General features: G+C 34.9%; 1 protein-coding gene across 1 annotated transcript in view; it reads left to right on the top strand.

Moving 5' to 3' along the window:
* The window catches only part of EYS (eyes shut homolog), a 1462097-nt gene that overhangs the window by 527671 nt on the left and 919233 nt on the right, over positions 1-15193 (top strand). The window contains 2 exon segments of the mRNA XM_069488330.1: positions 9866-10037; positions 11170-11248. Of these exon segments, the coding sequence (XP_069344431.1) occupies positions 9866-10037; positions 11170-11248 (251 nt within the window).

Raw genomic sequence — 15193 nt, 5'->3', positions numbered from 1 at the left:
GTGTAGGCATATTTAATTCTCACAATAGCCCTTTGAGATAGAATTTATTTTTTTGTATATGGTTAATAAGAGTTTGTTTTTAGCTTTATGACATAATTGATATCTAAAGAATTCCACACATTTAATACAATATGTACCTCTTGATGAGTTTGGTCATATGCATATACCCATGATACCATCACCACAATCAATATAATAAACATATCCATCATCTTCCAGAATTTTTTCATATTCTTTTATGTGTTATTTATCAATTTTTTGTGGTAAGAACACTTAACATGAGATTTATCCTCATAACATATTCTAAAGTGCACATACCATAATAGTAGATCTGTATAGCAGATCTGTAGAACTTATTCATCTTGCATAACTGAAATTTTATATGCATTAAGCAACAACTCCTCAATTTCTCTACCCTCTAAGCTCTGGCAACCAGCGTTCTATTCTCTGTTTCTATGAATTTGATTAGTTAAGGTGCCTCATACAAATAGAGTCATGTAGTGTTTGTTTTAACCATAGCAGAAATTATTAGGTAAATAGTACTTTAAATAATAAGGTATTTTCTATAATATATTAGCAAGGGATCAAATAATTTGTTTGAAATAAAATTCCCTGAATTTATTAGTATTAATGTGAGTTGGTAAATTATAATCACGTGCATGTGTGTGAATGTGTGAAGTTGATAAGTTCTGACAGTATTTAAACATGTTAATCTGAGTCAACACATAGGGTCCTGAGGTAATAAATGGTTATCTATACATTAGAACAGGAATATGACTCATCTATAAAATCTCTTATGAATATTAATATTTTCTATTGCCTAAACTCTTCCATTTTTAACCAGTCCTCATACCTGTTTGTATTTACATGTATACTGCATATCTTCACCTTGAACAACTTCTGACTTTTCAAAGCTTTGGATATAGTTCCCCAATGAAACATAGGCCTCATTTTACATGCCTTTCTTGACTCACCCATCTACTATAATCTAAATAAGTAACTCACATGAATGAGAATATTGTTTTTGCTTGTCTTAGCAATTTTGTGAAGGGTATTTTGACTCTCTTCTTTAAAAGTTTCTTTTAATGACATAATTATTGTTTTTATGACTTTTCCAATGAACTATGAAGTCCTCTAATGTCAGGCCATATTCTTGTGGTAATGAAGGCTAAGAGATAGAAGCCTTCATTTAATCATTGCCTAATATTGAAGACTCGCCCTCATTCTTTTCATAAAAGAGGTATGAAAAGATGAGGCGAGACAAGATCTAAATGAACATCATTATAATCATCATTTTTATCATCAAATATTTATTGATACTTGTCCTTTGCCCAAAGCTCTAAGGACTACTGTAATGAATTTTAAAAGCCTCTGTCCAATCCTGTGATATTTATAGACAGAAAAATAAAGCATCAGTATAGTTCCTTGGAGAGCTTTTGAAAATAGACATAATATCCCCATAAAATCTTTCCAAACAGTGAGAATATTAGTAAAATGATTGTTAAATGTTTAATCCATGCTGGTTTAACCCAGTACTCAATATATCTAGTACTTATGTACTACCAATCTTTTTACTAATGGTATATGTTTTGCTAATAACTATTTACTTTCAATGTTTTTTTAATTTTATGACAAAAATTAAAACTTATTTCTAAGGAAAATATTCATTTCCTGGAAATTTTTCATAAGTCAGGCTTCCCAAGAAAGAGACTGAGATTTACATGCAGATGATTGATTAGGGAAGGCTATCAATAATAATGCCTGTGAGGGAGAAAGAGAAGTAGGACTGGGAAAGGAAGATGTTGAGCTAAGATATAGTTATAACAGAAGCCTCAGTTGATCCCTCTAAGGACTCCAAAGTAGATTTAGTTCTTCAGAGTTGACCCATATTGAGTCACCTTCATACACCTCACAGCAAAAGATGAGAGGAGCCTAAACTTGGACAAGGCAGCCCCCTTTAGCCAAGGGCAATTCAGTTCCTGAGGAAGAATTCAGCTCTGAACTGTTGGTAAGCAACTTCTCCAGCATTTGTGGAAATGAGTGTTTCTTTTCTGAATGGGAATCTAGGATGGTCATCACTTCATTTATTGTAGTTAACCCTTTGTGCTGCTCAGATCTACCTGCTTTCTCAAATGAACACACCTCATCTGGAAACCGATATCCCAAATTTTTATTTGTCCCTTCTTGGGTAAATGTACAAGAGGAGGATTATTGGCAAGAACTACAATTTCTGTCACTGAAGCTGGTCTTGGTGCTGCAGCTGATATTCATCTTTCTCCTCTCCTGTGCATTTTATATTACCCCCATCTTTGGCTGGTAAATATGCTGGTCTAGTGAATTACTATGTGAGATAACCTAGAACCTTATGCCTGAGAATTCTGATCTCCTAGTAAGGCTGTGGCTTCTGTGTTTGTACGTTTCTTAACAGTATTGGGCAATGGACTACCAAGACTTTTCCCACTAGATCACATTAATATCAAATGTTTTTTTCCCTGTGCCTATTTTATAATAGCACCTTACTGCTTACTGATCGTCAACATCAGTTACTTTCGTATCTTAGTCTCTTCAGGCTTCTATAACAAAATACCATAGACTGGGTGGCTTATAAATAACAGAAGTTTATGTCTTACGGTTCTGAAGGCTGGAAAGTCCAAGATCAAGGTGGCAGCAGATATGGTGTCTGGTGAGAGCCACTTTCTGGCTCCTAGATAGTGCCCTCTAGTTGTATCCTCACATGGTAGAAGGACTTATGGTGGATGGATCCTCTGGGCCTATTTTATAAGGGCACTAATCCCATTCATTAGGGCTTTGCCCTCCTGATCTAAATAGCTCCTCAAAGGCCCATGTCCTAATATCATCACCTTGAGGGTTAGGATTTCAACATGTGAATTTCAGAGGGACAAAAGCATAGTAAGGAAATTCTTTCCTTGACTGATGGTTTCTTGGCACAAAGAGCCCAGAGTAGCCATAAATTGCAAAAACAGACTCTCCTGGTGTCCTCTGGAACAAGGATCCCATTCTTGGTAATCAGGGCCTCCAGATCTATGAAACCTATATTTCAGTAATGTAAAGCACAAATTCTATAATTGTTCAAGAAGAATAATGATACTTGGGTTCACTTTTACCCCTTGGTTTCCAATTCTATGTATTATATCTATTGGGGACAGAACATCATATAATGGTTATTGATGTGGACTGTAAGCTGCATCCTGTAAGATGGTGTCCCATTCCTACAAGCTCTCATCCCCAAACTGGCACCTTAGATGTACCTAGCAACTTTTGGGCAGTGTGTTACATTATAAAACCAGTGGATCCCATGGTTATCTGATCCTACTATGCTTTGCTATAAAGTAGGTTCTTTGGTCCAATGAAATGTTGTGAGAGATCTCATATTGGTGGATCAACACTACCTAAGCCTTTGAATAGTGACACTAGTCAAACCCTGTTGGCAGGAGAGGCAAGAAAGGCAGTTTTGTATTTCACAGTTTGCATGAGGTAAAAGTAAATCAGTATGATCTCTATGCTCAAGTAGCTAATAATCAAGTGTGGAAGAAAAGACAATTCAATAAATATGCTCTAAGAAGAATATGATAAATGATGTTAGCCATTTTTTATTAGGAGATATCAAAGGATATTTTCTAAATGAATTAGAATTTTATAGGACCTTAAATAAAAAATAGGTTTCAAACATAGATGTGGAAATGACATTTCAGACAAAACTATCATGAGAAAACATAGATATGAGAAAATATAGAGAATGTTTAATTTTAAACTAGTTTGATGAAAACAGTGGTCCATATATCTAGCTATGATTTAGAATCATTTGGGGGAGACTTTTTAAAAATATACCTTCTCAGTCCTATTCCTCAGAGATTCAGATTTAAAATTATATATTTTAAAATATAAACCTGGGCCATATAGGTGCTCCACCTGAGGGACTGGAACTTACCATGGGCACAAGAGAACATCTTGGTAGTTGGCTCTTCCCTGCAAGCATCAACCACTTACAGGGAGCACAGCTCTACAGGTCATCATAGCATCTACCAACTCAGTCCAACAGGGCATGGCTGATTGTTACTCACAAGTACCCCCCACCATCTTGGTGATTCTATTATTCAGTAAGGCTTATAAACCAGGGGATTAGAGTAGTTGGTAATATCAGAGCAGTGTCAAGGAAGTCAAGATTGACACACAGGACTCAGTTTTAGGCCAGGGAGCCTAAATTTATTTCTGGAGGCAGTGAATAGTTCATAAAGTATTGTTTTAGGATATTATGTGTGAAATGAAAATAATTAGAAATCAGAGAGGTGATTTTGAAAAACTTGTCCAATATGTAAGGCTGACAAATGAGAAGAAGTTGGGTAAAGAGGGCTTAGAGAGAAAATAAGGAAAGAAACAGAGGCTGAAAAAAAGACAGATGATAGAGATATATATATTTATACACATATATTATCCTACTACAATATTGCAGAGGCATGTGCATATTTTACTGATAGTATCTCTCATATTAATGGTTTATTTCTGCAAAATTGGAAATTACCAATATGAAAATGATACAGAGGCAGATGTTAAGGAAGACTAAAAGAGGGTTTTGACATAAGCAGAAGCATGGAAAGTCACCCAGATTCCAAAGGTAAAAAACAAATTGTGCTATGAATGAAATCAGAGCTCTAATTTTAGAACCGCAAGCTGACAGTTAATTCAAACATAATCTACTGCTATAGCACTAAAGTAGGTAGCAGAATAGCAGAAAAAAATAGTATACTAGACAAAACAAAAAGTAAATTTTTTTGTCATGGTTCTTCTCTTGTCAAATGAAGTCCACAATGCTAATCATTAGATTTTGTGGAAATTATCTGCTATGCTGTGATGGAATTTACAGTGGTACATGCCATATCAAAAGGAATTATGTAAGGAGTCTAGAACTGTGACAGATGCATAGATATGCATTGGATATTTAATGAGTAGTAAGAAGTATCTGGTATATAAGGCAAGGTAGGCAAAGAACTGAGACTGAGACTTTCACCAAGGCTCTGATAATGCCTAATAAACAAAATAAATATTATTTATTTTAGATGTGTGTGGATTTATGGAGACAATGTCAAAACATTCATATACATTTTAATCCTATGAAGAAGATAAACAATCATATTGTTATAATAATTAGTATAAATATAACTTCTATTAATATGTGCTGCTAGATATGCATATGCACTATTTACATTTCTCTACTATGCTAAAATGTAGATATTTTTACCCATAGTTTACATATGAGGAACTTAAAATTTGGACATATTGGTAATTATGTATGGGAGATAATTTTGAACCAAAGTCTAAGACCCTCCACAACTTTTATTTCTTTTTCACACATGGAAGTTTTTCTATTTGAAAGTGGGAAAAAGTAGAGATCCAATTAAATACTTCCCCTTAGCTGCACAAACAAGACAAGTGTTTTATTCACGCACCTCAGAGGGATTGTCATGACCTCATTCCAGATTCTGATTCTCACCCTTATAAGGACTGACAATTTCCATGGATTCTCAGAACTGCTTTGTTCTTGGTTGGGAAGAGGAGAGGATGTCTAAGAAAAAGAAATAAAAATGATGTGTATACGCCCATTAAGTGTGAATATATCCATCCCCTCCTCCCTGCTCCTACCTGCGCGATACCTGATGAATGTTATTACTATATGTGCACATAAATGTTGATCAGTTAACACCAATTTGATGATGAGTACAAAAAAAAAAAAGATGTGTAAAACAAAATATGAAGACATGCACATAAATACAACAGTGATTTATTTTTTAACAAATATTTGTATGGATGCAGTATTGAACTAGACAGACAAAATCCAGGTCCTCATGGAGCTAAGCTTATAATGGGGAAAGACAGACAAAAAGAAAAAGAAAAATGAGTAAATTTTATAGAATTCTAGAAGGAGATTAGTTGCTATGGAGGGCGGTGGGAAACATAGAACAGGATGATGGTGATTGTAGGTGAAGAAGGGACGCAATTTTTAAAAGTGTGGTCAAATAGTCCTCATTGAGAAAGTGACATTTGAGTAAAAACCTGAAAAAAATGAAAGCATGGGAGAAGAGATTTCTCTGAAAGGGAGCAAAAGTACAAAGGTTTTATGGGAACAACTTGCCTAAAGCTTTTGAGGAAACATAGGAAGAAAATGTAACCTACAGCAGAGCAGTCAAGGGTGAGAGTAGAATAAATGAAGTTAGAATGCTACAGGGGAACTTCATATGTATGGAGCTGAAGGACTATGATGTTAAAAAAGAGAAAATAATCCTTTACAAAAACAAGAATGTTTAGGTCAGCTAATCGTTTTATATACATTTTTATCCTATCTGGAGGCTACTTAGAAATTCAAGCTATAAACACAAGTTTAATTAATGAATAAAGCATTAGGAAAAAAAAAAAACTCCAAGATAATTTTGATGATGTTTTCTCCAGCTAAATTGAGACATGTTTGCCTTCTGTGGAAAGAAAAGTTCAACAACAGAGTATAGTGTCTTTTATCAAATCTCCTCCTCTCCAAACACTGCTAGATGTGTCCTGTCCTGATCTCTTTTAACACTTCTGCTCACAACCCCCACAATTTTATGGTAAATGGACTATCTCTTTTTAACTGAAATTTTCAGCACTGACTCTGCCAGTATTCTATACAGTTGTACAGAGAGACTTTTCACTCATCTTATTAATTGGAATAGTGGTGCCTCTGGAAACACCTAAATCATTCATTAAATATAATATAGGTGTGATGTGATGTTTACCAGGAAAATGATAGTAATTGACTCTTAAACATGTACCAGGCCCTGGCTATTTGTTTCCAATCATCCTAATAAACCTCTGATGCTCTGATGTACTAATAAATAACTTTTATTTACAAATAAGATAATGTATCTGTACCAAATATTATTATTGTCACAAATATCTGCCCTTTCCTAAGAGGAAGAACATTCTTTCGCATTCCATAGGTGTGGGACTTGGTGATATGACTTGTTTTGGCCAATGAAATGTAGTTAAAGACTTAAGAGTCACCTACATTTTCTAGAATTTTCATGGTTTCATGCCTTACATTTAATTCTTTAATCCATCTTGAATTAACTTTTATATATGGTGAGAGATAGAGATCTTGTTTCATTCTTCTCCATGTGGCTATCAAATTTTCCTAGCACTATTTATTGATAGGGTTTCCTTTCCTCAGTGTATGTTGTTGTCTGCTTTGTTGAAGATAAGTTGGCTCTAGGTAGATAGTTTTATTTCTGATTCTCTATTCTGTTCCATTGGTTTATGTCTCTACTTTTATACCAGTATAAAAATGTGGGAAAAACTCTTTTATGCATAGGCCTAGGCAAATAATTTGTGACTAAGACCCAAAAGGCAAATACAACAACCATAAAAATAAATAAATGGGACTTAATTAAATTAAAAACCTTCTGCACAGAGAAGGAAATATTCAACAGATTGAATGGGCAACCTACAGAATGGGAGAAAATATTCACAAACTATATATCTGACAAAGGATTGATATCCAGAATCTGCAAAGAACTCAAACAAATCAGCAAGCAATAAACCCCATCAAAAAGTGGACAAATGACATGAGCAGAAGTTTTTCAAAAGAAGATAGACAAATGACCATCAAACATATTAAAAAATGCTCAATATCACTAATCATCAGGGAAATGCAAATTAAAACTGCAATAAGATACCACCTTACCCCTATCATAATGCCATTATTAAAAAGTCAGAAAACAATAGATATTGGTGTGGATGCAGAGAGATGGGAACACTTATACACTTTTGATGGAACTCCAAATTAGTCCAACTTCTATGGAAAACAGGATGAAGATTCCTTAAAGAAATAAACGTAGACCTACCATTTGGTTCAGCAATCCTGCTTCTGGGAATCTATCCAAAGGAAATGAAATCATCAAAAAGATACCAGCAGTCAAATGTTCATCATAGCACAATTCACAATAGCAAAGATGTGGAATCCATCCAAGTGCCCATCGATTCATAAGTGGACAAAGAAAATGTGGTATATATATACCATGGAGTACTGCTCAGCCATATAAAGAAATGAAATAATGTCATTTACAGCAATGTGGAGGGAACTTGAGACCATTATCCTAAGTGAAGTATCTTAGGAATGGAAAAACAGGCACCATATGATCTTATTAGTAAGTGGGAGCTAATAGATGGATACACATAGACACAAAGCAATATAAAGAACATGACAAACTAGGAAGGGGGAGGAGGGGGGGTCAGTGTAGAATAAAAACTTACCTATTGAGTACAGTGAACACTATTCTGGTGATGGGCACACTAAAAGTCCTGACTTAAGCATTATACAAGATATCCATGTAATAAAAAACACTTGTACCCTTTAATTAATATTATAAATAAAATAAAAATTTTAAAAACTCACCTACATTTTATTGGTCAAGCCAAGTCACATGACAAAGCCTAACATAAATGAAATGGAAAGTACCCTTTTTTTCTCTTGAATGGTAATGCCAATGTCCTGGATAGAATATGCTCCATTAATCTGGATCCCAAAAGTGAAGACAGTGTAAAGAGAATCTGTAGTGCACCCTAGCTATGGAGTATGAGTGGGAAATAAAACTGTGTCATGAAATATTGAGATTTAATGTACCTGGCACGTAGTAAGAGCTCCAGGTATCAGCTATCATTATTATTATCATTATTCTTCATTGTAATAAACATATTACTCATATTTATTCCCAAGTACACATTATATTATTTGCACAAGTGCCACATTTTCTGATTGGTATCTACTATATTACTCAGCATAGCAACTTATGCAAAGCAATTGCAGGGTAGGTAATTTAAAGTAATGATTAGAAGTGTAAATCAGAGGAAACAGGATTTGTGTCCTGATCTGCTGTTATGGCCTGTGTGATCTGGAAGCATTGCTTAAACTCTGTGAACCCTTGTATATTCACCAGTGAGTTGGGGTTAATGAGATAGGCCTGCAGGTTTGATGAGCATTCACTAAGATAATGTGCTTAAAGCCTTATGAACAGGGCACACCAGTAAGTGCTCAATCAATGGTAGTTTTTATTAGTAGATGCTCAGTACAAATAGACACAATGAACATAAGGATTATTCTAACCATTTTGTAATGATTCTCCACTTTTTCCTGATATTTTAAACATGTGAAACATGAAACACAGTCTTGCTTTTCATTAAGCTCTGCTTATGTTGTTCTCTAGATGCTTGCTATCTATAAATACTGTCTCCTTGGCAACATTTCTGGGTTAACAAGGACTTTTTTTTTAAATCAGTACCCCTAGTTGAGCATAGAGATGGCACATGGTAGTTCTTAATAGATACTCACAACTTAACCTTTGAAAACCCCAAAGTTAGATTACATTTAGAAATCTGACTGCCCATTAATAGACTCACCAAGACCATATTTAAGAAACTTCAAACTCTTAATTCCTGTAGGTAAGAAATGTTTGACTTTCAATGACCGTTACCAAAAAAACTGTGAATTAGTATTCACAGTAACAACTTGATGTAATTCATTAATTCACTAATATTCTCAACAAACAACTCCTCACACTAAAAACAAATCTCCTAAGTAGATTAAGCTTGTGCTTTGTTTTTTCTCATTCATATTAAATTAGTAGTCTGAGAATTCATAGAAGTAAACATGTTTAACCTTGAAAAAAGGTTTTTGTTCTTGTTCTTTTTTTTTCCTACAATATGTCAAATTATCATTATGGGGAGGAAGTCTTGATTTCTTAGTGATGTTTACCATAAGGAACAAACCTTTGAGTTTTGCATTTAAATGGTCTCGTGTTTTGTCTTGTCTGTTCTAATGTAGGCATCGATTGTGAAGTAAATATAGATGAATGCCTATCAGAGCCCTGTCTCCATGACGGAGCTTGTATTGATGGCATCAATCATTATACCTGTGACTGCAAGAGTGAGTTTTTTGGAACACACTGTGAAGCAAATGCAAATGATTGCCTCTCAAATCCTTGCCTACATGGAAGGTAGCTATTTTTATTTTTTTTATTATTAACTCTATGCAAGTATATTCAACTCACAATATTTAAGATGTAATGTCAAGGGAAAGTTGATAAAGATTATTTTAATTATGCTCTTTTATAAAACAAGAGTTAAGTACAGTTAAGATGACAGATGCTGCCAGTTTGAGCTAATGCAATGTACTGATACATTATCTCTGCCTTCTTTTATTTCTGTTCATTAGCATAAAGCAATTTTCAATACATGTGGATTAATTGGATTTTAATATACTTAAAGGTAACTGCTCATGGTAATGGAAGTAGCGGGTAGGATGATGAGACATTCTATTATTTGCTCTGTGGAAAGATAATACCACACACTTAGTACATGAAATGTTCCTAATTAGACTAATTCTTTTATCCCTGTATATGTGAAAGATATTTCATAACTCCATGAAATTGTATAATAATGCTCAGGCTCATGGATATAATATTAGTTTATATGAATCTAGAGTGGGGTTATTTCTAGGAGATGCAGGTGGCAAAGAAGAATATATCACAGATGTACCATGCTACCTGCTACAGCATTACGTTTCTTTTCTAGTAGTGCCACTGGCTTTGTAAGCAGGGAAGGAAGTATAAAGATGCATAGCTCATTGCAATGCAGTTTGGTCATAATAGACTTCAGTGTCTTACATAACCCCTAAACACACTTTTTTTTTCATCTCATTATGGGGGTCCAAAAGTTCAGGTTATATATATTGCCCATGCCTCCCCATCCCCCCGAGTCTGAGCTTCATGTGTGTCCATTCCCTAGACAGTGCACATCGCACTCATCATGTAGGTATGCACCCATCCCCTCCCCCCACCCTCATCCCCCCTAAACACACTTTTTATCTTTTAAAATTGTTTCTTCTTTCCATTGCCATTGGGAAGATGGGAAAAATAAAAATTGATCAGTTCTTTCAGTCCAGTCACCTTCAAGGATAAGGAACCAGGAATAGACTCTGCTTTCTATTGCTCATGGAAGTGTTTGTTTGTTTGTTTGTTTGTTTTTTCCATCTGAACTAGAAAAGAAAATTTTAAGTGGTGAAACTCTCTTAAAGTTTTCCTTTAATGTCTACTTACTTGAAAATTTAATCTTAATTCTATGTTTCAGGTGCACAGATCTCATTAATGAGCATCCGTGTTCATGTGATACAGAATGGACTGACACACAATGTAAAATCAAGATTAATGTAAGTTGTATTATTCTACTAAAGCTATCTAAGAATTTAATTTAAAAGAAAAATTAAATTCCTTGCTGTAGGTTTCATAGTCATTTCCTCAACAGCTGATAATTACACAGCTCTCTGTGTAATTCCTTGACTACTGCAAGCAAAACTATAAATCACAGAATTTTTTTCCACCTTTCCCCTCTTTATCTCTTATTATCATAAACTTCTGCAATCTGGAGCCTTCTCTAAACTAAATCCTGGAAGTGGCCATTATCAACAGGAGCTCAGATGGCTTATGTTTTACCATCTGCCCCTTCTTCCCTGGTCTTAGCACACAGAGGTATCTGTGAATCTGCAGGAATGAGACAGGATTAAATTGATCCAGACATCACAAGGGTGAAGCAAATACTGAATAGATATACCAAGAGGTGGGCAATGCCTATAATGTCTCAGGATCCATCTCTCAATCTCTTGGTGTCTGTGGTGGTATGATTGATACATAGTATTTCATATATAATTCTGCCTCTGTTGAGAAATGTTGGTTGCCTGAAGATTATGATCATTCCTGGTGCTTGAGGATCTTGTGAATCTTTCTGGAATAATGGGGAGGTCTTCCAAATCCTTCTTGGCTTACAATAATATGATAAAGGAAGGAAGCATAGGGACTAAAAACAGCCTTTGGTATGGTGAGACTATAGGAATTTCATGTAAATCCTTTGTTTCTGTCTCCCTCATCAATAAAACATCACTATAATAGTTCTGGCATCATAGGGTTATCTTGTGAGGATGCACAGGAGACATGGTAGATACTTAGTAAGATACTTAGTAGAGAGGATGATGGAGTGCTTAAATGCATTCAGGGATAACCAGGAGGGAATGTCTGTGTTACCACTAACCTAATGTATGTTCTTGGATGGATTACTTATATTTTGAAGTTTTGATTTAGCTATTTAATGAGAGTAATCATAGTAACTACCTCAGGTTGTTGTGAGGGTTAAATGAGATAATGCATACAAATCAATTAGCACATTTTCTGACACACGCTAGCTTTAAAAAACTTAATAACCTATTGATACTGTGTTTATTTGTTTTAGATAGTGAAAGCCATATCTGAGGTGGAAAAGGAAATGCAATTAATAAATTCCCTGCTAGAGAATGGATAAGGTATATATTTTGTTTGCACTGTTGTAAATATTGCCTGCAGTAAGCTCTAAAACCATATTTCTTGGTAGTATAAATATTACATTCTTCTTTTTAAATAAAGGATATCAATAAATAAGCATTTTTTGTATGTATGTATATATGCATATGTACATACACACATCCAATATTATGAAACGAATTGTTAAAATTCTACCTAAATGCTTCTAGATTTGGTTTCCTAATATTTTTATTTTAACATAAAACTGAACTCATCCTCATTAGCCAGTGACTTTGTTTTACTTAGTATATCTTAGGTATCATTCCATTAATAATGCATAGGATACCAACTCATTCTTTTTAATAGCCACAAAGTGTTCGAAATAAGCATTGAAGAACTACACTTACATAAAGAGAGCCTGAACACTAATGCATAATAAAATAGGCATAGAAGGGCTTACCTAAAAATGATTAAAGCCATATATGACAAACCCGCAGCCCACATCATACTGAATGGGGAAAAACTGAAAGCATTCCCGCTTAGAATGGGAACCAGACAAAGTTCCCCTCTATCACCACTTCTACTCAACCTAGTGCTGGAAGTCCTAGCCAGAGCAATCAGAAAAGAGAAGGAAATCAAGGGCATCCAAATGGGAGCAGAAGAGATCAAACTATTGCTCTTTGCTTATGATATGATCTTATATCTAGAAAACCTCAAAGATTCTGCCATGAGACTACTGGAATTGATAAACAAATTCAGCAAAGTCTCAGCTTACAAAATCAATATACAGAAATCAGCAGCATTCCTATACGCCCACAACAGTCAAACTGAGAACCAAATCAAAGAATCAATACTTTTCACAATAGCAACAAAGAAAATAAAATACCTAGAAATATGTTTAACTAAGGAAAGATCTCTACAGGGAGAGCTATGAAACACTGAGGAAGGAAATAGCAGGGAACGTAAACAGTTGGAAAACCATACCATGCTCATAGGTAGGCAGAATCAACATTGTTAAAATGTCTGTGCTACCCAAAGTGATCTACATATTCAATGCAATCCCTATAAAAATACCAAAATAATTTTTCACAGATCTAGAAAAAATAATTCTATGCTTCATATGGAACCATAGAAGGCCCCATATAGCAAAAACAATCTTAAGCAAAAAGAACAGATTGGGAGGCATCAATTTACCAGACTTTAAGCTATACTATAAGGCTATAGTAACTAAATAGCATGATACTGGCACAAGAATGGAAACATAGGCCAATGGAACAGAACTGAGAACCCAGATATAAAACCATCCTCACATAGCCATCTAATCTTTGACAAAGCAGACAAAAATATATACTGGGGAAAAGGATCCTTATTCAATCAATGGTTCTGGGAAAATTGGATAGCCACATGTAGAAGACTGAAACAGGATCTTCACCTCTCACTTCTCACAAAAATCAACTCACAATGGATAACAGACTTAGACCTAAGTCATGAAACTATAAGAATTCTGGAAGAAAATGTTGGAAAAACTCTTATAGATATTGGCATAGGTAAAGAATTTATGAAGAAAACCCAAAGGCAATCATAGCAACAACAAAAATAAATAAATGAGAACTGATCAAATTAAAAAGCTTCTGCACAGCCAACAAAACTATCATGAGAGCAAACAGACAACCTACAGGAAGGGAGAAAATGTCTGCATGCTACACATCCATTGAAGAGCTGATAAGTAGAATCTATATAAAACTCAGGAAAATCAGCAAGGAAAAATCAAACAACCCTATCAAAAAGTGGGCGAAGGACATGAACAGAAACTTTTCAAAAGAAGATAGACCAATGGCCAAGAAATGTATGAAAAAATGCTCAACATCTCTAATCATCAGGGAAATGCAAATCAAAACCACAATGAGAGATCACTTAACTCCAGTGAGAATGGCTTTTATCAAAAAGTCCCAAAACAATAAATGTTGGCGTGGATGCGGAGAGATAGGAACACTCATACACTGCTGGTGGGACTGCAAACTAGTACAACCTCTGTGGAAAGTAATATGAAGATACCTCAAAGAACTACAAGTAGACCTACCATTTGATCCAGCAATACCATTACTGAACATCTACCCAAAAGAACAAAACATCTGCACTCGAATGTTTATAGCACCACAATTCACAATTGTAAAGATGTAGAAACCACCCAAGTGCCTATCAACACATGAGTGGATTAATGAGATGTGGTATATGTATACCATGGAGTTCTACTCAGCCACAAAAAACAGTGATGATCTAGCACCTCTTGTATTATCCTGGATAGAGCTGGAGCCCATTCTACTAAGGGAAGTATCACAAGAATGGAAAACAAGCACCACATGTACTCACCATCAAATTGGTATTAACTGATCAATACTTAAGTGCACATATAGTAGTAACATTCATTGGGTGTCAGCAAGATGGGAGGAGGGCGGAGGGGAATGGGTATATTCACACCTAATGGGTGCGGTGTGCACCGTCTCGCGATGGACATACATGAATCTCTGACTTGGGTGGGACAAAGGCAACATATGTTGTAACCTAAACATTTGTAACCCCATAATAGGCTGAAATAAAAAAAAAAAAGAGAGAGAGAGAATATGAACATACCATCTTTCTCAAATCCTATTTAGGTTTTAAACAATTTTAAGTAATTGTTGACTAATTTGTTAAGGAAAATGTGGTATGTTATTATTTCAGTTTACATTTTCACAGGTTACTACAAAGATTGAGCAGTTTTCCATATAAATATTTGAAGTTCTCTTTGTCATAGCCTTCTTCTTTTGGCTTCCTTACCCTTTACT

Source organism: Eulemur rufifrons, chromosome 15 (assembly GCF_041146395.1).
Source record: "Eulemur rufifrons isolate Redbay chromosome 15, OSU_ERuf_1, whole genome shotgun sequence".
Lineage (NCBI taxonomy): Eukaryota > Metazoa > Chordata > Mammalia > Primates > Lemuridae > Eulemur > Eulemur rufifrons.
Note: the sequence above shows the minus strand (reverse complement) of the source record. Positions and strands in the feature narration are given on the sequence as shown.